Source organism: Bos javanicus, chromosome 19 (assembly GCF_032452875.1).
Source record: "Bos javanicus breed banteng chromosome 19, ARS-OSU_banteng_1.0, whole genome shotgun sequence".
NCBI classification, from domain to species: domain Eukaryota; kingdom Metazoa; phylum Chordata; class Mammalia; order Artiodactyla; family Bovidae; genus Bos; species Bos javanicus.
The window spans coordinates 44,567,862-44,592,571 of record NC_083886.1 but is presented as its reverse complement, the minus strand read 5'-3'; the positions used below and the strand labels follow the sequence as shown (position 1 = coordinate 44,592,571).

Sequence of the window (24,710 nt, the reverse complement as noted above, 5' to 3'; positions counted from 1 at the left end):
CCTATGTGTAGGGCAGGAACAGAGACGCAGACACAGAGAACAGACTTATGGAAGGAGAGGGTGAGACAAATTGAGAGCAGCACTGAAACATGTATGTCATCATATTAAGAAACATACATAGCTAGTGGGAAGCTGCTGTATAGCACAGGGAGTTCAACCTGGTGACAACCTAGAAGCGTAGGATGGGATGGGGGAATGGGAGGGAGGTCCAAGAGAGAGGGGACATACATGTACTTATGACTGATTCTTGGCTGCTACACGGCAGAATCCAACACACATTGTAAAGCAATTATCCTCCAATTAAAAGAAGACTAAACTTGAAGCTCATGCTTTCTATGATGATGTGCGACTCTCTCCAGCCCAGGCAGATGCCACTGTTTTCACTAGTGACTTGGATTTGGTTCAGGAAAATAAAACATACACTGACCTGTGCGGTGACTGGTGGTCCAGCAAACAAGGCCTTATATGCAGAGGCAGCAACAGACAAAGCCCCCTTTACCAGTCCTCCAGCAATGCTGTTCCCGTGATGGTGGTGGTGGTGCCTGAGGAGGAAAGCCAAGTTATCTCCCTAAGAAACACTAATTATTATCTTCCTACAAGATAATCTGGGTTCTCATTCTGGAAAGGAAATGAGATTTCCTGGAGGAAAGAAAATCAAATGTAAAATGAGTGTGTGACTGTTTTCCTATCAGTTTTATAGTTACAAATCTAGGTCTGACGTAGGGCTCAGTTCTTACTGTTACAAGATATGGGCACTGCAGAAAACATGTCACTCTGGTTAGCATGCCAGCTTTCAGCCCCAGTAGAAAATTAATGTGGTCAAGGGCGCAGTGAGGTACTGGCAGTGTGTCTGCTCAGTTACCATCTCAGAGGAAACATCTCCCAAAGGAAATGTGATTTTCTGAACACTGTATACGGGGAGGGGCCAAACTTGACACCGCCTTGAGACGACTAGGAGCAGAGAGGCAGGTTTGTCTAAGAACAAGTTACGAGACGCACAATGGGCTGGACCTTCCTGCCCTCCTCTGTTACTAAGCAGGAATTGAACCTTAGGGCGCTTCTTCCATCTGGACTGGCAACACTCTTAAACATCAACGTTAGCCCTCTGTTCAGGGTTGCTCATGAGCTTCCAGAGAAATAAGAACAAGAAGGGATGATGGCTTTCCTCCGTCACTCTGAGGAGGAGGCACGTGCTCTGAGAGGCTAGGACATCCACCTGCTTCGAAGAAGAGGCTACACAGGCAAGGTCCAGTTACCTTGAGTGGTCATAGCTCTTCGGTCTGCTGTTTACAAGTCCTGAGGAGCCTCTGAGCTCTAAAAGCAAGAGAGCTGTTGGTTAGATGCAGCATCTAGAAATGCCTTGGATTTCCTAACTCCCAGCAGGGCTATTTCTGAGGCAGGTAACAATCTGATCACAACATTTCAAGCCTTTAATTTTTTGGCCGCACCACATGCCATGTGGGCTCTTAGTTCCTTGATCAGAGATTCAACCTGTGCCCCCTGCATTGGATGCAGAGTCTTAAATCACTGGGCCGCCCAAAGTCCAGGTTTTGTTTTTTGAGGAAGAGAGGGACGCCACTTTGAGGGTCTACTCACAACTCCAAGGTGCTATTCTATTTTGTAGATGAGGAAACAGACCTTCAGGTATTATCAACCTGCTGAACCACTGCAAGGTTACACAGTGAGGAAAGGCAGAGCTGGGGCTGAACCTAGACTGGGCTGGTTCCAAAACCTGTGTTCTTTCCACTACAGCACAATGCCAGCTGCTATGGGGTCTCATCTAATAAATATTAAGCTAGAAGATAGAACAAAAAGAGTAGGAGGGAGGAGCACAGAAAAAGTCAAAGGGCAAGTTTCGCAAAACTGCCAAGAACCACAGAGTGCCTACTTATACCTGGTTTCCATGAAAAAAGAGCACAGAGAGAAAGCTCAGGCAGGTCATTACCTTCTCTGATCTGACCAGGGACTGAAGAAACTTCTGGTGCGGTAACTGGTAAATCCACTCCTGGGGAACCATGATGCTGTGCACTGGGAGGACTCCTTTCAGAAAGACATAATATTGAAAGTAAGTTGAGAAGGCACCTCTGGTAACAGTGGAGAAACAGCAAACAGCGCACAGCAGAGCTAGCTTCTCTACAGAGGTTTCACACTGCTGATCCAGAGCACATGTCTGCATCTAGGGATCAGGTGGGAAGAGCTCACTCTTCTGTTTTCCTCTTCAGTCACAGTCAAGCTAGAAAGACTGGCTGCAGTCTGGTCACTCCCCTGCCAATTACTCAGCTAATTAAGGTTAACTAAAGCAAGTATTTCTTTAAATCCAGGATCCACAAATACTGGGAAGTACAACTTTTATTCATCAGACTTTACTATGGGAAATCGCCATTGCCCCCGCTGACAGAGAAACAGGTTTTGAGATCAGGTTGAGTCCTCTCTCTTTATTCCACCTCTGAAGGACAGCCCAGCAGAGTGGGGTACAGATGGTACCTGGGCAGCTGTGGTGGAAGCCCCACCACCTCTGGGGTTAGGGGCACTGTATCCAGAGTCTGTGAGGTCATAAGGATGTCATTGATGTTGTGCCCCTGTGGCTGGTTGTCCCCTCCAGGGGGTCTCTCCCCAGCCTCAACTGGTTCCTGCCCAGCCTCAATCCCAGGCTCTCCTTCAGCCCCTCGCTCCAGGCCTGGCTGTGAGAGCGCAGAGCTGTACATGGAGTCCCCCAGGGGGCGGCTGGTGTCAAAGCACTCAGGCAGGATGATGATATAGTCCTCTGAAGAAGCAGAGGACTGACTCCGAACTTCATCTTTGAGCTCATCCTCTTCCTCCACAACAGCCTCTTCTTCAGCAATTTGGACAATCTCCTCCCTCTCGTCTGCAAGTGGTCCCTCTTCAGGTGAGGCAAATTTCACTAAAGGGTGAAAGCATCCAATTTTAAGGTACAAGCTAAGAACAGTCCCTCATGCTTACCCTGCCCCATACCAAGCCTTGTGGGTCATGAGCTATAATTATGAAAGCCAGAGGAGAGGGACAAGCCAGAGGGCCATATTCAAAGTCTGAAGCTGCGAAGAACCAAAGTTCATAAAAACAAGGTCAGCAGAAACAATAAAGCTTCTGAGAACACTATGAACCTTAAAACAAGGAGGCCCTCTTCCTTTTCCCCTTCAGGTGACAGCTAACATAACTGTCAGAGCGACCCCAAGGACTATACAATTCATGGCATTCTCCAGGCCAGAATACTGGAGTGGGTAGCCTTTCCCTTATTCCAGGGGATCTTCCCAACCCAGGGATTGAACCCAGGTCTCCCACATTGCAGGTGGATTCTTTACCAGCTGAGCCACAAGGGAAGACCAAGTATATTGGAGTTGGTAGTCTATCCCTTCTCCAGTGGATCTTCCCGACCCAGGATCTAACCGGGGGTCCCCTGCATTGCAGGCGGATTCTTTACCAACTGAGCTATCAGAGAAGCCCCTATCATATTGGCATGGTTTCAAATCGAAATTGCTAAACTAGCTAACAGGGCTATGAGAAAAGAAAACATCTGGTGCTAAGTACTGCAGGGACTATGTACTTTTGACTCCTTTCCTCCTCCTCTTTGCAAAGTAATGAGTAGTCATGACAGAAAACTGGCAAAACATGGATGAGTTAAGAAAAAAAATAACAACAAACTACCAATAATCTTATTGAGACAACTACTGTGAACATTTTGGTGTAAGTCCTTCTAGACTTTGTTTAGACTTTTTTTGTTATCCATTTGTACTCAAATGTGTGTGTAGAAATACATATAGATTTTTTAAATACATAGTTTTAAAATTTGAGTGTTTGGATAGTATCTGAAATACATGAAATTGCTTCTGCCTATCTGACCTCTAGAAATTCTGCCACAAAGAAATTTATTACAGCAGAATTTAACCCTGAGAAACTTAAGCTTGGTGCTCCTGCTTCTGCCCACTATTTCCTGACTGTTGCCCTTGGAGAAATGAGACAACTCAGCTACTGGGGATGGGAGTGGGAGCGTAGGGGAGGGTTCTCTGCTGAGGGGCTCCATCCACTTACACGAAGACTCCTTACTGCAGAACCCAAGCAGCACAGTTGGCTGCTGTTCCTCTGTGGCGTACAGCTGTAATTCAGCCCCTGGGAAAGTGCAGAAATGAATTATAGGAGCTGCCTTGCTCCTGATGCACATGTAGAGTCTAAAAAACCAACCATGATCCAACCTCTAACAAAGATCCCCTGTCTCCACTCTCATTAAAGAAGAGCATTTCTACCTGCTCAGGTCTGGCAATCACAAGTCAGGCATCACCCCGATGTGGGGGTGGGGTGAGGTCTGAGAATTTCAGGGACACTCACTCTGCGGGGACTTCTGTCTCCAAGGTGGTTTGTGATCCGGGGCGGCATCCAACGTAAGGGATCGGATGACAGTCTCACACACGAACTGGGTCCCACTCAAATCATCTTCTGGTTCCTCCATGGAAGAAACGTTCTCAGCCTTTTTCTTTACTGACACTGTGGAATCTGGAAAAGACAGAACTTTTGTCTGCACTTGGTGTTTAAAGTGTTGCAGAGCTTTCTCCAGTCACGTCTCCATGCTGATACGATGCCAAGGAATAACTGCTGTCTGTGCTATGTGAAGGTGAGACTTCAAAATATCAGATCCTATGGAAAACCCATTCACACACCAAGGTATGGTTAGTAGAAGGTATGGATAACAACAGGGCGTGGTATGGAAGGGGAGGATGCAAATGCTTTATAAATATTTAACCCCTTACCAGGAAGTGCTTTAAATCCCGCCCCTTCACTTTCTTCCTGTATCTGCCCCAAGCCTGGCTTCTCTATTAAAGGACTGTCATGTGGCAGAGGAGACATGCAGGGAGTCATATCTGGAGAATGAAGATAGGAGAACCATCAACCAAGAAAAAGCATTGCATCATCAATACTCAGTGTCCAGAAGCAGCAGCTTCTAGGTTTCCTGCCACTTGCAGAACTAAAATAAACCCAGGTATGCTCCAAGGCCTGTTGTAAAGAATTTTTCCAGACCATCAAGTACACAAGTATCTCAGGTCAATCAACACAGGAAGGATCATAAACAGTTGTTTGGCTTTGGAAGACCATGACCAAGACACAGAACCATGAATGTAAAGTAACAAAGGGACACAAACACCTAGGAGAAATGGAGAAGAGGGTCCCTTTACGGTGGGGAAACTCTGTACAAACTTGTATTGTTGCCTCTGACAGACAACAGGGAAATGAAGGAAAATGGGCCCATGGGTGCAGTTTTAATATCACATTGTGGGAGAAATCCTTGCCTACTAATACCTCAGAATGACACAGTAACTACCAGAGTCAGGGGGGCAATACTATTGGGCCTGTTAATAAACAAGGTGGACCAAGTGACATTCTTACCCACAGGAGTGTTGTGGGGCACTCTCTCCAACTCTTGGACAATATTTATATCCAGTAGCTCAAAGGACAGCAGATCCTGAAAAAAAAAGGGGGGGAGGGCATGTTAGGCTACTTGCAACACATGCTAGAGCCATGCTTTGTGTTAAAGGCCACTGAGCTCCACATCATCCTAGATTCAACTCGTGTTCAAATTCATGCCTCATCTCAGTCAAGTGAGAACAAGAAGAGTTAATGGGAACCAAACATTCAAATAGCCACTGGGAGAGAAAGCAGATGCAGTGGGGGTGAAGGAGAACCAGTTAGCCAGAAAGAAGAGGCAGCGAAGGGGAAGTTGTGGGAACCACAAGATAAGTTCCCAATTCAAAGAGGAAACATTTAATTTAGAAACTTGTTTCCACTGGGATGATCTTGCCATTTGATGCATCTCACTAGATTAGAGTGGTCTATCTCTAACTTTCTGGGAACCATCAACGGCTCTACCCCCTTCCCTTCAACAAGTTAAGAACTTGTTCCCCAGGGCTTTCTGTCCCTTCCCCTCAAAATGCTCAATCTTCCACCTGGGCAGTCAGAAGATCCACAGATGGGATGTAGAGCTCCCTCTTGCTGGGAGCATTCTTTGCCTTCTGTGGGATGCGGGTTCCTGGCCCTTCTGTCTGCTCAGTTGTTTCACCAGGCAGAATTTCTTCTTTAGCCAGAAAAGCTTCCTATGGAGAGAAACCATTGGGACACATTTTTGGCCTTCAACAGAACTCAAAAAGCAAGTTGACGGCTGCCTCCCTAAAATCAAATGCACTGTACACAGTAAAACTTTTTGTTTTAATTTCACACTTTTCTGTGAAAAAGCTGCAAAAAGAGTACAGCTGCTGCTGCTGCTAAGTCGCTTCAGTCGTGTCCGACTCTGTGCGACCCCATAGACGGCAGCCCACCAGGCTTCCCCGTCCCTGGGATTCTCCAGGCAAGAACACTGGAGTGGGTTGCCATTTCCTTCTCCAGTGCAGGAAAGTGAAAAGTCAAAGTGAAGTCACTCAGTCGTGTCCGACTCTAGCGACCCCATGGACTGCAGCCTACCAGGCTCCTCTGTCCATGGGACTGTCTAGGCAAAAGTACTGGAGTAGGGTGCCATTGCCTTCTCCGAAAGAGTACAGAGAGTTTACTAACTACCCCCTTTATCTAGCTTCCCCTAATGATAGTAACTTAGATTAACCATAATAACAATAGTCAAAACCAGAATATCATCACTGGGTAACTTAAATTTAAGCAGTAAATAGGGAAGTTGCCTTAAAACAACATGTGGTTCCCTGGTGGTCCACTGGTTAAGAATCCACCTGCCAACACAGGGGACACAGGTATGATCCCTGGTCTTGGAAGAACCCACATGCCGTGGAGCACTAAACTGGTGCCCAAAACTCCTGAAGCCCATGTTCCACAACAAAAGAACTCATTGCAGTGAGTGCACCGCAATAAAGAGTAGCCCCCACTCACTGCACTAGTGAAAGCCTGTGCAGCATCGATGAGCCAGTGCAGCAAAAAAAAAAAAAAAAATCAGAAAACTGTGCACCAAGTAACAACCAGGGTTAAGCACTGAGGGACACCTGCACGCAGATTCGAAGGACACACAAAGTCCCAGAAGACTAGGCCCAATATAAGCATACTGATGTGTTTGGGCGGAGGGAAGAAGCTGGCCTTTCCAGGTTTCTGAAGGATCCACCAGCTGTGAACAGGCCCTTCCAATGCTCACCTCTTGCTGGCAGGGGAGTTCATCACCTCTGCTTGAGCTGATCATGCTCTTTTCACTGTTATCTGGGCTCTCTGTGGAGGGGAAAGGATCCACTATGATGCTGCACCAGACCCGAGGCCCGAACTGCTGGCCTTTGTGAGAAAGACGCCAATGGGAAGTGTATGTCCCCTCCAAGGCTGGGGCAATGAACTCCACAGACACGACTCCCACATGGCCAGCCTTTAGGCAGGGAACCAAAACATCCTTCTTTTCGGTAGAAGCCAAAGTCAGGTTTCCCCACATGAACTTGAGCTGAAAAGAATAGTAACAGGAGAAAGAAAGTCTGTCAGTTAAACACTCTGCCATTTCAACCACTTCACATTCACACTTTGTGGGGAAAACTACCTTTGTGTCTGTGCTCCACTTGACATTTCCTGTATTTTTCATCCTCCAGTGTTTGATAAACTTGGTTCCTGGCTGGAGATGAGTCCCATCAGGCAAATTCTCATCCACAAACGCTGCACTGAGTGTTGGCATAACTGGGGCACAGGGTTGCAGAGGGAGCCTGAACAGAAATTTAGATATTTAACTACTTGTGTTGGGTGTGATGTATTCTGAATATCCAATATGTGGTTCAATATGCAGACCATGACCCTGGAGGGCATACTAGTGCATCTGCTTTATAATGGGAATTCCCTTACGGTCCAGTGGTTAGAATTCATTGCTTTCACTGCTGAGGACCTCGGTTCGATCCCTGGTCTGGGAACTAAGAACCCGATAGCTTCATGTGGTGCAAAAAACCCTCCAACAACAAGAACAAACTATTAACATTTTTTAAGAAAACAAGCTGACCCAAGGAATTCCCTGGCAGTCTAGTGGTTAGGACTCCATGCTTCCACTGTAGGGAGTACGGGTCTGATCACTGGTCAGTGGACTAAGATCCTACCTCCCCTATGGCACAGCTGAAAGAACAAAACAAGGGGACCTAACTCCTAAGTTAAAAAGCTATGGTGAGGATAACTGAAAGGGTCCATAAATACCACAACTAGAGAGTTGGGCTCTTAAAACATTTGTTCCTTTTGCTTCAAATCCAGACTATTTCCAGTAAAAAGAGATTACACCAGTTTCTGAACCTTATTGGTTTCTGTTTTTCTGAAGAAGCCAACAAAGGAAGTGTCAAAGATAACTAGCAAACCACCCTTTAAGAACACAAAGATCAGAAAATGCGAAGTTTTAAGGGTTTGAGTGTTAGGAGTTAGCAATAATAAATAAAACAGAAGTTGGCTTAAGTTCCAGTTTTAGATGGCTGGACCTAAAGCTCTGGCTCCTGCCCTGGCCCTGGGCTTACATCGGGGTGTTTGACTGCAGCAGGCTCTCGGGTCGACCCAAAGGAGATTTGGGGTTCTGCAGCCCATGAAGCGAATTCCATAGATGAATCTTCCTGTGGAGTTTAAGCTGCTTTTTAAGTTCCTTGACCTCTGCTTTACGCTGTTTCTTCTCAGCTCGCAACCTTTGCTTTTCTGCTTTAAGAAAGTTCTTATCAACTTGCTTCTGGAGCCTGTGAGATTAAAAAAAAAAAAAAAGTCTTAAAATACAAATCTCACAAATAAACCTTGAAGCTATTCTGAGCCACCTGTGGTCTTCATCAGCGTCTGCTTCTAGTTTAGTTTCTTAATTTCTTTCTGCAGTTCTGGTTTCCATCTCATTAGCTCTGGATAATTATCCCTGTCACCGCACATCAACTGGAAAGGAGCTGGAACTAAGGAGATTCTTTGGTCTTTTTATGGCTGTGCCACATGGCTCGTGGGAGCTCAGTTCCTCAACCAGGGATCAAACCTGTGTTCCCTGCAATGGATGTGCAGAGTCCTAACCAATGGATGGACTGCAAGGGAAGTCCAGGAGACTGTTTAGTTTTGTGATCCCACCCTGTCACCAAAACCAAGAAGCCAACCAGAGAACAAACACCCCATATATATATGGTTTTACCTGGCCTGTTCCAGAGCAGCAGGAAGACGAGGAGTAGAGAACCTCGAGTGAGAAAACGGTTCAGAAGAACCCACAACAGGTCTCCGCAACTTCAGCAGGACATGATTGGAGTCATGGGCATACGGCCCTGATTCACAATCTTCGCAGATATTGTAGGATGGGCAGAGGCTGTGAGGAAAGGAATGGCACAGTGGAAAGGACCTGAGGTCAGAAGATAAGGACCCAGACTGCCATATATTTGCTCTATCACCACTGAGGTGGGAGCCTGAGCATGCCACCCACTCATGCCATGTCTCAATCCTCATGAATCAGTGAAGATGGTGACACTTCATCTATACCTACTTCAAAGGACAATCAATGGGAGGAAAGATATGAAAGCGTTTGGAATAGGGAGACAACCCTTGGGGATCCAATTTCGTTTTGGGGAACTTAATTCTGTCTGGCTCTCTCAATTCAAATGTATACCTGAACACAGCAATCTAATTATTCACTCTTCAAATACTTATTTTCTCTTGTGGGTGAAGAGTAGCTTGTTTTCAATATAGAGCTGCTGTGTCTGATGCTCAGAGTAAGTACACCCTTTATCCCCCAGAACATTAGAACCTCCCGCTCTAAGGGGTGTTCATTCCCAAGCTATTGCTTTACCTGCACTGGTAGCGCACACCCACGATACTCCTTTGGCAGCTGCTACAAGCAATATGCCAGCTGAACTGGTTTTCTGGCAAAAACAGTGTTTCCTCTGAAACAGGCATTGAAACTTCTGAGGGACACGAACCTAAGGATGGATGCTGGAGGACAAGCTTCTCATGTAATTTCTGTTCAAGCTTTTCAACCGTTTCTTTAACCACTTGCTCTCTGAACTAGAATACAGAAAAAGCAGGGGGAAGGGAGGGGGCGGAATTCTCTCAGTTCCAAGACTGGAAAAAGGCACGAAAATATAAAATAAACCTGAAACCTCACCATCTCTGGTATAAGAACACAATAATCAGATAATAGATACAGAATGAATGGACAGAAACATAGCAAAAAAAAAGTCTAATCCTTCCACAGCTAAAGCGGCTTCAAAGCAAATATCAAGAAGCCCTTTGATGAATAAATTTTTAACACTTCCTTCTCAAGGACAGAAATTTGTCTCTTTCCCTTACATCCTTAAACTCACCCCTTTTCTAGTACATCACTGCAAAAGCCAGGAACTTTCTTGACTAGAACTGCTGTAGTTTGGAAATTATTAGCTACCATTCTTCATTCACCTGCACCAGAGGCAGCAGCCCTCTGGAACTATCTTTCTATCTCGTCAACAATCCATCTGTGCCAACACTGCTGCTAAACCCAAGCTGGAAAGAACACTCACTGTCTCTAGGTAGCTTGTGAACCAGTCAGGGGGCTTGTCTTGAGGCTGGTCTGGATTATGTGGAGCAGGTGGAAGCTGCTGCAAATAAACACAAATCCAAGATACTTTTTTTCTTCTGTTTAAAGTAATTGTCCTATAATGTATTATTTTGAGGTTTCTTTTGTCAAATAATATTAACGTATAGTTTTAAAAATGAGCATGAAAAAGTATAAGAAAAATGTCACCCTATTCATGGTCCTCTCCAGAAGTAACCGTTACCAGTTCAAAAAGTCAGAGAGACGGTCACAATTAACTCCCAAACCTCTGAAGAACAGCTCAAATCTTAGACCAGAGACAATGAAACACAGGTCAGAAAAATCATGGACATAGGTCGTTCCCTTCGTACCTGCATTGCAGGATCCTCTGGGGTCTTCATGTCTGACCCCAAGACTCTCACCAGTGAAGAATAATGTGCAAGTGGCTTCTTTCCTGTCCTAGCAACTAGTCGTTTTTCTGTTCCAGTGGGAGGTGGGGCTTCTTCGCCAACACGACACCCTTCATGGACTTGCATCTGCAGTTGGTTTCCCTGCTTAACTGCCATCTGAGAGCATAAGTTATGAAATAAAAACAATATTATGTGATTCTTTTCCTAAATAAAAATTCAAAGCCACAAAAACAGAAAAGGTATGGGAACATTTGCTGGAAAATATCACGATTTATGCTTCTCTGTATATCTGTAATTTTTTTTAATATTCTTTTATCTTAGAGGTAAACTGTCTGCTGATTTCCCAGACTACACCTATTCCTCAAAATGGTTTCTTTCTTTTTTGGTGGGGGGAGAGTGTTTTTTCAAACTTTTTAATTGTGAAAATTTTCAAACATACACAGAAGTAGAAGGAGTAGTGTGATAAACCCCCAAGGATTCATGCTTTTTTAAGTTAGGTCAAATGACAAATATGCTAACGCTCAGCCTGCTGTTTCTTTGCCAAGAATGTTAACTAGGAATGGTTTTGTTAAAAACGAAGTTTTTAGTGTAGCTCTTCATTAGTTGAGATGTTTTCATTAACTGGGTTTCATTAATTGTGTTGTTTAATTTTTAAAAATTTAAGTGTAACTGACATAACATTAGTTTCAGGTGGACAACGTAACGATTTGACATTGGTATACACTGTGAAATGATCACCACCTTTGTCCAGTTACCATCTGTTAACTGGTTTATAATGTAGGACTCCATTTACGGATTCTAGTCTCAACTTTACAAGTCAATTTTAAGACTCAGAAAGGTTAAACTTACATCCCATAGTTAAGTCTTTACCTTTCCACTAAGAATAGTATTTTGGGAAGCATGCTTAAGTGGTCACCTCTTTTTGAAGAGAATCTTCTCAAACACTCTATTTTTAAAAAACTCTACTTCAAGGAGCATTTGAGGTTTCAAGAAGGTACTCCACCATCCAAGGAGAGATTAACGGTCAAGTCTGTGGGGTTCTAGCTCCTCCTACTTGTTACCCAGTGACAAGAACTGTTCTTTTATCTATTTTCACACATTAGACTTCTTAAGATTCCACTTAGAAACAGCACTCTGTGGCCAAAACATCTGAAAGCTCTTATCTTAGGTCAGGGAACAGCAAAATTTCTTTTTTTTCTTTAACTGAAGTATAGTGGATTTACAATGACTCAGGTCAGGTGTAGAGCAAAGTGATTGCAATACATATACACACACACTTTTTCAAGTTTCTTGTCCATAATAGGTTACTATAAGACATTGAATATAGTTCTCCGTGCTATACAGGAGGTTCTTGTTGTTCAACAAACTTTTAAAGGGCCATATAATAAATATTTTAGGCTTGTAGGCCATTCAATTTCTGCTACAACTACTCAACTCCGCCATTGTGGCACAAAGGTAGCCAGAGACAAAACACGATGAACGGGCATGACTGTGTTCTAATAAAACTTTAAATATGTGGCCAGGGTGAGGTCAGCAGCAAGGTGGCGAATAAGGAGTTTTGGGACATACGGCAAATGAGTTTTACCAGTCGGATTCAGAAATAAGAACCTGAAACAGAAAACGTGGTGACCTAACCACCAATCATTTATAGACCTCTGTGGGGAAAGTTCACAAGGAAAGCTCCTTTCCTAGCAAGGGAAAGCTTTACATTTTGAAGAAAACTAAAAAGTCAGCAACATAGTAAGAAATTGCTATGGCAGAAGATGAAGGCTTAAACCTCAAAGGAATCTCAATTTACAGATTTATATCCTGATCATTTGAAATATCTCTAATTAGCTAAAGAGGAAAGATTCAGGAAGCAACCTAGAAAAGTTACCAGTCCTTGTCAGAACTAGAAGTTGACCATCCTTTGTCAGAAGAATGAGTAGATCAACATTTGCTAGAACAATGTAGTACTGGTCAGGCTTTGTCTGAAGAACTCTGAGCTTTGCGCAGTCTCAGCCAGAAGAACAATGTAGCATAAGAGTAAACCCTCCTGCTATTTCAAAGAAAAATATTAATTAAAAGAAAACATCATACCAAAAAACACAGGAAGAGGGACTTCCCTGGTACAATGGATAAGAATCCACCTGCCAATGCACAGGGCACAGGTTCAATTCCTGGTCCGGGAAGATCCCACAATGCCATGGGGCAACTAAGCCTGTGTGCCACAACTACCATGCCCATGCCTAGAGCCTGTGCACTGCAACAAGAGAAGCCACTGCAATGAGAAGCCTGTGCAACCAAGAGTAGCCCCCTGGAAACAGAGACAGCTCCCACGCAGCAACAAAACCCCAGTGCAACCAAAAAATAATAATTTAAAAAATAATTTTAAAGCACAGGAAGAATGTGAACAAGTACAAGATAACTGTGCTATTAAAGAACAAGAATTAGGAGGAAATAGGAGAGAAGAAGCTCTAAGGCTTTACTAAAAAGGCCAGTATCTTTTTTTTTTTTTTTGGCTGCACCATGCAGCTTATAGGTCTTAGTTCCCTAACAAGATAACCTGTGCCCTCCACGGTGAAAGCTCAGAGTCCTAACCACTGGACCACTTGGGAATTTCCACCAGTACTTTCTGGTGGAAAGGATTAAGATATCTGTTGGCTATTGAGTTCGGGTATGTACTATCCCTCCTAACCCTGAACTAAATGTCAACAGAAACTGGACTGCTAAGCTATACTGAAAACGTTCAAACACTGGTTTTATAAAAACAAATTACATCTAAATACATGATTCCTTTTCTTCCTTTCACTTTTTATTTTTGTCCAAGCTGCAGGGCATGTGGGATCTTAGTTCCCCATCCAGGGACTGAACGTGAGCCCCCTCTTTCAGAAGTGTGGTGGCTTAACCACTGGACCTTCAGAAAGTCCCTCCTTTCTTTTTTTAACTGAGGTATGGTTGATTTATAATACTATATACTTTCAGGTATATAACCTAGTAATTCATAATTTTTAAAGATCATATTCCATTTATAGTTATGATAAAATATGATATGGCTAAATTCTCCATTCCTTGTAGCTTATTTATTTTACATATAATAGCTTGCATCTCTAAATCCTCTAACCCTTTTTTGTCCTTCCCTACTGGTAACCATTAGTTTGTTTTCTGTATTAGTAAGTTTGTTTCTTTTTTGTTATATTCACATTTTACTTTTTAGATTCCACATATATGACAACATACAGTATTTGCCTTTCTCTTCCTGATCTATTTCACTAAGCTACATTCATATTATTGTAAATGGCAAAACTTCATTCTTTTTTATGGCTGACTAGTATTCCTGGACTTCCCTGGTGGCTCAGTGATATCCACCTGCCAATGCAGGAGATGTTTATTCGATCCCTGGGTCAGGAAGATCCCTTGGAGGAAATGGCAACCCACTCCAGTATTCTTGCCTGGGAAATCTAATGGACAGAGGAGCCTGAAAGGTTACAATCCATGGGGTTGCAAAAGAGTCAGACATGACTTAGTAACTAAACAACAACTTACTGTGGGTGTGTGTACACATCTTTATCCATTCGTCTGCTGATGGACATTTAGGTTGCTTCCATATCTAGACTAGTATAAATAATGCTGCTGTGAACATTGGGTGCATACATCTTTTCAAATTAGTATCTTCATTTCCTTTGTATATATACTCAGGAGTAAAATTGCTGGGTCATACAGTAGTTGTATTTTTAGTGTCTTGAGGAACATCCAAACTGTTTTTCATAGTGGCCACATCAAATTTACATACCCACCAACAGTGTACAAGTGTTCTCTTTTCTCCACAGACCTGCCATCATTTGTTATTTGTGACCCTCCTGATGATAGTCATTTTGACAGGCGTGAGGTGATCTATTTCTTATTTATTTACCTCTGAAGGAAGGCTAGCCTGGAGAACTGAAAGAACCTTTTAGTTGAGTGACAGGTATAATACTTTTATCATTTAAATTCAGATGAAATACAATGTTCACAAAAATTTTTAAGTTTTATATATATATATATATATATATACACACACACACACACACTTAGAAAAGGCAGAGGATGCTAAGTCACTTCAGTCATGTCGGACTCTGTGTGACCCCATAGACAACAGCCCACCAGGCTTCCACGTCCCTGGGATTCTCCAGGCAAGAACACTGGAGTGGGTTGCCATTTCCTTCTCCAATGCATGAAAGTGAAAAGTGAAAGTGAAGTCGCTCAGTCGTGTCCGACTCTTAGCGACCCCATGTACTGCAGCCCACCAGGCTCCTCCATCCATTGGATTTTCCAGGCAAGAGTACTGGAGTGGGGTGCCATTGCCTTATCCAAAGGCAGAGGAACCAGAGATCATATTGCCAACATGTTGGATCATCGAAAAAGCAAGAGAGTTCCAGAAAAACATCTACTCCTGCTTTACTGACTATACCAAACCTTTGACTGTGTGGATCACAACAAACTGTGGAAAATTCTTAAACGGGAATAGCAGACCACCTGACCTGCCTCCTGAGAAATCTTTATGGAGGTCAAGAAGCAACAGTTAGAACTCGATATGGAACAACAGAGAAATTGGGAAAGGAGTACATTTAGGTGATGTACACTGTCACTGTGCTTATTTAACTTATATGCAGAGTATACCATGTGAAGTGCTGGGCTGGATGAAGCATAAGCTAGAATCGCGATTGCCGGGAGAAATATCAATAATCTCAGATATGCAGATGAAACCACCCTTATGGCAGAAAGTGAAGAAGAACTAAACAGCCTCTTAATGAAAGTGAAAGAGAGTGAAAAAGTTGGCTTAGAAGTCAACATTCAGAAAGCTAAGATCATGGAATCCAGTTCCATCACTTCATGGCAAACAGATGGGGAAACAATGCAAACAGTGAAAGACTTTATTTTTTGGGGCTCCAAAATCACTGCAGATGGTGACCACAGCCATGAAATTAAAAGATGCTTGGTCCTTGGAAGAAAAGCTATATTTTCTAGCTTTTCAAACCTAGACAGCATATTAAAAAGCAGAGACATTACTTTGCTGACAAAGGTCCATCTAGTCAATGGTTTTTCCAGTAGTCATGTATAGATTTGAGAGCTGGATCATAAAGAAAGCTGAGCACCGAAGAATTGATGCTTTTGAACTGTGGTATTGGAGAAGACTCTTGAAGAGTCCCTTGGACTGCAAGGAGATCCAATCAGTCCATCCAAAAGGAAATCAGTCCCGAATCTTCATTGGAAGGACTGATGCTGAAGCTGACACTCCAATACTTTGGCCACCTGATGCGAAGAACTGACTCACTGGAGAAGACCCCAACGCTGGGAAGATTGAAGGCAGGAGGAGAAGAGACGACAGAGGATGAAATGGTTGGATGACATCACCGACTCAATGGACATGAGTTTGAGTAAGCTCCGGGAGTTGGTGATGGACAGGGAAGCCTGGAGTGCTGCAGTCCACGGGGTCACAAAGCGTTGGACGTGACTGAGCGACTGAACTGATGCGCACATGCACGTGCGCACACACACAGACAGACACAACCAGCTCACCAGGTGTAGTTTGTCAACTCCTATTCTAGGCCAGAAACCAAGAAGCTTTTTCTAAAATACTTGGTAGAGTCTGTGAAAAAAATTGCTCAAGAAACAAGTATAATGAAACTGTGTCAAAATATAAATGTGGGATTTTAAGTATTATATAGTAATTATGTAAAAACTATGCATATAAAAGAAGTCTTGCTTCCTAGGGCAAGACAGGCTTATATAAACTCTAGACTTCTGATATCCAAGATTTCTGACTGAATGGGTAAAATAGTGAATGTGGGAAAGGTAGAGGAATTCTGAAGTTTTAAAAAGACTTTTTTAGTGAAACTACTGTAGCTTCTGAGAATTGGGAAACTGAAAAGCTGGAAGAGTTGAAGAACAGTAAAGGGGTGTTAGGGAACATCATGTGAGAACAGCTTAAAAGCAAAGAGCAAACAGGAAGATCGCATGAAAACTGGGGCAGAGAGAAATTATAAAGCATGAGAAATTCTTAACACAGATGGGTATTTCAACTATGAGAAACCAGGAGAGGACATGGATATCTAAAACCAAGAGACTGGCTGGGAAATAAAGATTTCTCAGTAAAAAAACAAGAAAAAATTGGCTAAATTTTTGAAACAAGTGGCACCCAGAACAGCAGTTTTGACCATGAACTGGGAAGGGTAAATCCAGCTCCTGATTTAAAAAAAAAATCTTGCCTTTCCTTTCTTCTCTCCCTAGACCAAAAGTGATATGGAAAATGACTTAATCTGGATTAGAAGTTCAAAAAGGATAGTCAATGAAACGTCAGCTTAGCACACCTTAAATAAGTGACCTTGAGGAATGCTCTCATTGATCACTGACAAACAAGAGGCTAGTTGTAACTGCATGGTTACACCTTAAATTCTTCCACATTATAGTGTAATATTCTACAGGGAACAAAGTGAAGGAAGGAGATGAAAAGTATGAATCAGAAAGCATCAATCCAGAGTTTTTTGAATTCTGAAATGCCAGGATGGTGGCTTCGAGATCAGCAATATGAGATGCCATGATCAACAGAAAGAATCTTTACATTAGGATGTACCTTTTGTTGCGTGGTATGCCAAACTCAACCCAGTCTCCCTAAAAATGGGTTTTGCTGTGTTTACAGTCACTAGTTTCTCTCCATGGCTAACGGAATTCAGGCTCAAGTTTTAGTCCATAAATATTTTTTGAATTATTTGAAAATAAGATGAAATAATCATTACCTTAAGTGCTTCTTCATATTCTCCTAGAAGGACAAAAATACATACTGTGATTTTTTTTTTAACCAGCCCAAAAGATTCAATTAAGTATAGTAAATTCTTACTTAAATTCTTAGCTTACAAAAAAAAATTTTTAGCTTACAATTGTTATACACAAACAGCTACTACCTTTTAGCTGACAAACTCCCTTCTCATGCTGTCATAAATAGAAGCTACTTGCAGATTAGTTCTCCCACTTAAATCCTTCTCTCTTTGCTACCGGAGCCTTCTAATTACAAAAACTCAATCTAGTTCCCTTACACTAGGTTTAACAAAGCTCAGGACTCAAGAAAGTTCAAGGATAATGTTAATACTATCATTTCAGCCAGTTAAAAATATAACATTGTTCCTATGGAAAATGCACCCATGTTCTGAACAACCATCTTATTTATACATGGACTTTAACACATACACCAAGTCAACGAAAAAAGCAATACCAGGATAACAAGTTAAATGTGTTGACCTGGGAAGTGTATTTTCAAAAGATTAGCATCTTAAATATAAGAGAACCTCTCATTAAAGAGGTCCTTTGGGTCCAATCAAGGTACCAACCTACACACAAAAACTGCTAAAAAATAAAAATTTGCCATGAATCTAATGCCCATGGGTAAATGAGTGCATTTATCCCAAATTCTACTCTATTACTACAACAAGATTTGAGTGTAAATGGAAAGACTAATGCCCATGATCAGATTAAGATTTTTAAATAAAGCTCAATACGTTTTCTTAGGGACTCACCTTGACTGTTGATGGATACCTGTAAGTAAAAAAAACAACAGTGAATTATAAGCCTCTCATCAACTGAGCAATTCAGCATATCCAGCCTCACAGGACACATGCAAAATCTAGGTTAGCGGTTCCACTTTTCCAGTACCTGAACTAACTGTGAATAATTAATTTTATTGCTTAACTATTACATCTACCTTTATTTTAGGTCCACTGAGAAGCAGCATGGTATAGTGGCTAGGAGCCTGGGCTTTGGAGCCAGAAAGTATGAAGTATGTGTATCAGAGGGTATGAATGGTACCCTAACTCTACTACTTCCAAGTTTTTGCTCTTTTAGGCGAGGTTACTGAAACTGTGCCTCAGTTTCCTCATGAGTAGGACAGAAATGATGATAATAGTGTATACACATATAGTATTGTTGTTAGTGTGACACGTTATAAGCACTCAATGAGGGTTTGCCATTATTTTTTATTATTATAGACTAAATAGCAGCTTGTGATATAGTTGAACATAAGATCACTATGTAGTTTTAAAAGTTATCTCTCAGATTTTCTTATTCAATGTTGCTTTCCTATTTCTCAACTCCATTTCAGATGCCACAAGTTGGCTTAGAACATGCAATTATCAAATATATTTAAATGCTTACACAAATGAGATAAACAGTACTCTGATTTTTTTGAACACCATATCCCTCTTGAGAAATAAGATCCTCATTCTGGATACCTGGTCATGGGTACTATAATATACTTTACCTCTTCATTTTCCTCATCCAAATATTTTATTTGAACAGTGTTCAGATCAAACGAAACTTTTACCTGCAAATAAAATGTTCACACTATATGATCAAGTTATCAAAAAGGCAGGTTGCAATAGAACCCTAGAAATCATAATATAAAGGATGGACAGGGACTGCCCTGGTGGTCCAGTGGCTAAGATTCCACGCTCCCAATGTAGGGGACCTGGATTCGATCCCTGGTCAGGGAACTAGATCCCACATGCCGCAACCAAGAGTACATACAGGGCTGTTAACACTGATTACTCCTAAAGAGGTTGAAATAGTGGGTGAAGGGTGAGGGGAGTGGAGGGATATTAATCTTTTCATTATATATATCTGGATTGTTTCATTTCTTATAACAGGCACATATTATACTTCTATAATTTAAAATTTACCATAAAGAAAAAAGGCAAGCTGTCAGCCCATTTAAATATTAGGAAAAAAAGATAGCTGTTTTTGATTTTCAGATCATTTGACAAACAAGCTCCAACTTTCTGGATAATCATCTGTCCAGGCAGTATAAGTAAATATAAAGAAATCTTTCCCGGAAGACAGAGGACTAGATCAGATCATCTTTTGAGGTCTCTCCACCATGTCTTACCATAACACATAACCTGGTAAAAGTAGGTTTTTAACCAAAGCGTTTCATTAGACAAACACAGTTACACAGGAAGTAAAACATTTACTATCGCAAATCAAACAAAAACAGAACAAAGGGCAAACGTAGAGGAGGAAAGGCACTACCAGTAACAACAAAAGGAACAGAATGAGCTGCTGTGTGAACATCTGTGGCAGTTTTCCTGCTCAACTCTGAGACACTCATCCTCTTGACCTACCAATAAAAGCAACTGATCAGATCTTGAGAAACACAAATTGTATCTTTGGTGGTTCAAAACCCACAGTAACCTATCTGCTCTCAATCAAGAGAATGTTAACCTGAGGCCTGGTTAGGGTGGGGCCCACACCAATTCATTCCTTAGGCTGTATCTACAAGGAAAGAATTTCTAAGTCCTATTTCACTTAAAAAAATAGTTTTACCTTTCCTTTCTAAACTCTTCAAGATGAATTTGTTTCCTCTATCAGGTACATCTATATGAACACCAAACCCTTGACAAAAATTATTTTCCAAAAGGTTCAGAAATGGTAAGTATGACAGACTTCACAGCTAAGAAGCATGGCTAAAAATAACTACTTTAGGGGAAAATATTCCTGCTTAAAGGATGAAGAAACAAAACAAAATAACACTTACCATAGCTTCCACATCAGCCCAAGTTGTATTTTCTGGGTCAGAAACTAGAAAGCTTTGAGTTTCATTTTTAAAAGTCACATTTAGTGTAACCTGTGGTTCCATGTTGTGGGGCTAGAAAAGACAGGATGGGTGAGGGAGAGAAAACACATTAGACAGGTTCTGTAAATGCATAAACATTCAGTCAGCTAGTATCTGTGAGGACCTAATATGGGCTAGGCTAGGAGGACACAGCAGTGGATGAGAAGATAATGTCCCTGCTCTTCTGCTATTTACAGTCTAATAAGTGGTTTAAAACAAATCTCATTGCCATATGTTTGCAAAGAGAATGTAAATTTTGGTCACATTCATAGAAATCATCTAACATTTGTAAAATCCTTTGGATTTTATGAACTTTATGATGACTGCTTAATTAAACACATACCTGCTGTTACATATCTACCAGTAGGATACCAGGATGAGTAAGGGTAGGACTCTACCCTTGGGGAATTTATATTCCTAAAGCTTGAAAGAGATGTTCTAATACATTTTTCTTGGAAAAGATGCCTTTTCCTAAACTGAGCAACCTAGGGTCTCTATTAGATCTATTTTAACAATTTAGAGGCTGAAACACTAGCCAAGAAACTACACAGGTGTAGCACTCAACATCCTTTATTCAAGTTCTTTTTTGGGGGGGAGGGGCAGTCTACTTTTTTCTTTGATGGAGACTTTCAAATATACACAAAAGTGGAGAATAGTGATGATCTAACTATAATGATCAACTCAAAGTTACCCTCATTTCATCTATACTCTTCCATACCCCCAATATGGATTGACTATAGTCAACTAATGTTTAAAATCTAACTATTACGGGAAAATTTAAACCTTTACAAAAGAAAAGAGATAAATATACAATGACCCCTGAAAGACCCATCAACTGTCTTCATAATTACCAGCAACTCAGAACTAAGCTTGTTATAGCAATGCCCTTTTCCTACCGCATTATTTTATTATTATTGTTTTTATTTCTTGGCCACATCATGCCACATGCAGGATCTTAGTTCCCCAACCAGGGATCAAATCTTGTCCCCTGCATTGGGAGCGTGGAGTCTTAACCACTGGACTGCCAGGGAAGTCCTTCTACTGGATTATTTGACAGCCATCATTTTATCCATAAAATAATTAAGGGTTTTACCTCTCAAAGAATTTTACGTACAAATTGTTAGACTGTTTTTTATGACTTTATAAAAAAGTTTAAATCTAAACGTAAGTTGTAATGTAAAAGAACAGCCTTTTCATGTTTCATATTTTTTTTTAAACATATTCATTAATGAATCCTGACTAAGCATCTACAGATTCAGATTCTGCTCCAGGCACAGACACTGCAGAGGACCAAGATTAAGTCTCAGGAGTTTACAGTGAAGAAGGGAGGGAGCAAAGTGATTTAGAAGAGCTGGATTCCAGACAGCTCTGGCACATTACTAGCCATGTAAGTGTGAGCAGGTCATTTAAACTCTGAGCTTCAGTTTCTGAACCTGTAAAATAAGCCTGAGATCTCCATTTTGCTAACCTCACAATGCTATCATAAGGATTAAGTAAAAATGTGTATGCTGGTTCTTCGAAAACAGTACTTAAACATGAAAGTTATTATTATATAAATCAGCCTTCAGAATGTGACATAGTGCTATTTTCCACAGTATAATGAACTGCCCTGTGAAACAATACAACTGTGAGACTGTCATTAAAAAGGACCTTGAACTCTGAGAATCAGGGATTTGGGGGGATTTTTTTGTAAATATAAACACAAACATCCCCCAACTTTTTCCAATCTCTGTCTCCACCTAGAGCCAAGAGCATTATCAAAATAGTTTCTGGCACCAATCCTGCTGCATCCCCAGAATGTAATTCTTGGGGTCCTTAAAATTTGGACAAAACTCTTGTCAACACCCCAGAATCCTGGGCAAAAAAATCGGGGTGACTGACTAATTCATTCTGCCAATTGGATCTTCTAAAACGCATTTCTGTTTTCAACTTCTGAGAAACACAATTCCACACTTTTGAGAATCCAAAAGGAAGCTAACCTTCTTCCCTCTTTCTCAAATTACACAACTGGAAATAAGTTCAGATACTTTGGAGCTCATCCAGCTGGCTGACTAGGGAGGTGAAAACAGGAAGTGGGAGATTCTAGTTTAGCTGGACTATAGCCTGGTCTTCATAAAGAGTCGCCTATTTATTTGCCTTGGATGTGAAATTCTTTCAGCAAGAGCATTAGTCTTCAACTTGTGAAAATACCAAAGCTGTGGTTAGTGTCCTCTGTCACTGTAGTCAGTCAAGTCAGGTAGCTGGGGCCTGGGCCTTCACCTTTCATTAACTGGATTATATTAAATTCATGCTCTGGCTCAGCTTTCCCTGGCACAAGTCAGCTTTTCCTCTAAGTGGATTTTTCCAGGATCTCAAACATCCCTTTAATGAAGTTGACCTGGAACCTGAGCTTTGATTACTGTCTCCACCTGAGGCCTATCCTGGAGTTAAAATGTGTGACCTGAAAGCTGTGTGTTCCATAAAAAGGAAAAACGGTGCCTTTCCAATACCAGAGGTCCCTGAACAAGGAGACTTCCTTGTGAGGTTCCCCAAAAGTGGGATGAGGGGGAGTGAGGAAGCTGTATGGGCAATGTCATCTTTTTTTTCTCTTGCAGACTTCATCCTAGTCTTCCAGTTATCGTTTGCTAGCACTCCTTGTCCCGAAGACAGTGTCACCACCCCGAGGACTCTCTCGTTTCCTTTGCCCAGACCTTTTTTGTCCTGGGGAGTTTCGGCGTCCTTCACCAGAAGCTAGGAGTTCTGAACCACGGACCCTCCGTCCCTCCTGTGGTATCCGCCCCCTCGGCCCCTCAGAACACGAACGGCTCTCCCATCCGGCCACTGAAAGATCGGTTGTCCAAGTCACGGAAGAAATCGCCCCTCTCCTTTGGAGGCTTCCTCCCGTGAACTTCCCCAAGTCCTCTCAGTGAGACGTGACACCACCCCTAGGTAACCGCAGTTGTTTCCTTACCAGCTTTCCGCCCCCGGGGGGGCGCCTGCCGAAGGCCAATGCAAGAACCTTACGCTGCCAGCTCTCCTGCTATCCCCTGCGGAGTGAATCTAACATGGCGGACAGAGACAGGGCCCAGTCCCCAGGTTATCTGAGTTTTCGACAAGATGATTGGTTCTTACCAAGTGTCCCTCAAAACTACAGCCCCACTGATTGGTCGAAGATAAGTTTGCGGGGGCGGGGCAAGAGGAGCTTGACCCTCACAACAATAACAAACACGGGGCACAGGGGCGGAACTGGGAGTGCGCAGCCGTGGGCCGGGGCCCCGGATGATTTCCCCTTCCCAGGTAAAAAACGCGCCCGTTGCATTTCTTTAGGTCACCGACCTTAGAGAACGACTTGCTGGAGATTCGCGGGGCTGGATGGGGACTGTAGTGTTACTAGGACTTGTAGGTTCTTTACTCGATATACGAAAACATAACACTCCAATCCATATCTGTTGACATGCATAAAAGCGCGAAGCTCTTCAATTTATCAACTGAGTTGTTAGACTCGTGTCTGCCTCCCGTATCGGAAGTTCCTCTCCATAAGACTACAGTTTCCAAGGAACACTGTGGCCAAGGCCTTTTGATCCGCAATGCATGCTGGAAATCGTAGTTTTCCCCTCACAACCCTATTTACCTAAACTTGAAACTCCCATTGCGGCGGAAAGGGTGAGGGAGCTGGGCCTCTCCTGCGACTGCTTTAGGCACTATCATGCGCTCATATTCGGGGTCCAGGGAGCGATCTCGACCTTAGTACAGCAATTACTGTGACGTAATAACCCTCAACTGGAAGCGTAGAAGTGAGAGGGAGGGCGCCTGTTAGAAAACTCCGGGAGAACTTGGTCTCTTCCGTCTCTTTCTAATTACGTAAATAGGGAAAGAATGGATAACCAATCGGGAGCCCCCGAGAGACTCAGCACTTTTTGCTCCGCCCTTCAGTTACGTGTCCGGTTCTTGCGTTCTGAGAGGCTCTCGCTCGCGGCAGCCGCCGGTTTCCGTGGCAACAGTAAAGCGCGGGAATTACGGATTAGTTGAAACTGAGACTGCGCGGTTTGAGCTCTCGGGACCCAGGACTGTCCGGGGGCTCTTTCAGAGAACTGGGCCTCTGGGCCTAGGAAGCCCGGACCTCTTGTTCTGGGTAAAAGGTGAGAGAACGGTGGGGAAGGGAGAGCGGCCCGTGGGGTGCTCTGGGGCAGTAAACAGGTGTGGGGAGAGCCGGGGAGAGGTGACTCCTGAAGGCGAGCAA

At 42.6% G+C, this 24,710-nt stretch overlaps 2 protein-coding genes across 14 annotated transcripts in view; one reads left to right on the top strand and one right to left on the bottom strand.

The window, feature by feature from the left end:
- Nucleotides 1–24,206, bottom strand: part of NBR1 (NBR1 autophagy cargo receptor) — a 29,042-nt gene extending 4,836 nt beyond the window's left edge. The window contains exons 1-21 of one of the 5 annotated variants that reach the window (XM_061391956.1): nucleotides 24,102–24,206; nucleotides 20,414–20,524; nucleotides 19,142–19,204; nucleotides 18,402–18,420; nucleotides 17,628–17,650; nucleotides 10,834–11,028; nucleotides 10,449–10,526; nucleotides 9,743–9,957; nucleotides 9,098–9,265; nucleotides 8,460–8,669; nucleotides 7,517–7,676; nucleotides 7,133–7,423; nucleotides 5,952–6,098; nucleotides 5,395–5,470; nucleotides 4,761–4,871; nucleotides 4,342–4,506; nucleotides 4,048–4,125; nucleotides 2,485–2,902; nucleotides 1,946–2,040; nucleotides 1,257–1,314; nucleotides 428–542 (exon numbers count right to left, since the gene is read on the bottom strand). In XM_061391956.1, coding sequence (XP_061247940.1) covers nucleotides 428–542; nucleotides 1,257–1,314; nucleotides 1,946–2,040; nucleotides 2,485–2,902; nucleotides 4,048–4,125; nucleotides 4,342–4,506; nucleotides 4,761–4,871; nucleotides 5,395–5,470; nucleotides 5,952–6,098; nucleotides 7,133–7,423; nucleotides 7,517–7,676; nucleotides 8,460–8,669; nucleotides 9,098–9,265; nucleotides 9,743–9,957; nucleotides 10,449–10,526; nucleotides 10,834–11,028; nucleotides 17,628–17,650; nucleotides 18,402–18,420; nucleotides 19,142–19,204; nucleotides 20,414–20,515 — 2,787 coding nt within the window. In that variant the 5' untranslated portion in view covers nucleotides 20,516–20,524; nucleotides 24,102–24,206. Of the gene's footprint in view, nucleotides 1–427; nucleotides 543–1,256; nucleotides 1,315–1,945; nucleotides 2,041–2,484; nucleotides 2,903–4,047; nucleotides 4,126–4,341; nucleotides 4,507–4,760; nucleotides 4,872–5,394; nucleotides 5,471–5,951; nucleotides 6,099–7,132; nucleotides 7,424–7,516; nucleotides 7,677–8,459; nucleotides 8,670–9,097; nucleotides 9,266–9,742; nucleotides 9,958–10,448; nucleotides 10,527–10,833; nucleotides 11,029–12,748; nucleotides 12,895–17,627; nucleotides 17,651–18,401; nucleotides 18,421–19,141; nucleotides 19,205–20,413; nucleotides 20,525–23,441; nucleotides 23,547–23,806; nucleotides 23,912–24,101 lie in introns of those variants that run through there. The other 4 variants (XM_061391955.1, XM_061391954.1, XM_061391957.1 and 1 more) reach the window with 4 other exon arrangements.
- BRCA1 (BRCA1 DNA repair associated) overlaps nucleotides 23,654–24,710 on the top strand; it is a 72,063-nt gene continuing 71,006 nt past the window's right edge. For 8 of the 9 annotated variants that reach the window (XM_061391953.1, XM_061391945.1, XM_061391952.1 and 5 more), the window contains exon 1: nucleotides 24,303–24,609. The gene's annotated coding sequence lies outside the window, so the exon portion shown is untranslated. Of the gene's footprint in view, nucleotides 23,768–24,302; nucleotides 24,610–24,710 lie in introns of those variants that run through there. The other variant, XM_061391942.1, reaches the window with a different exon arrangement.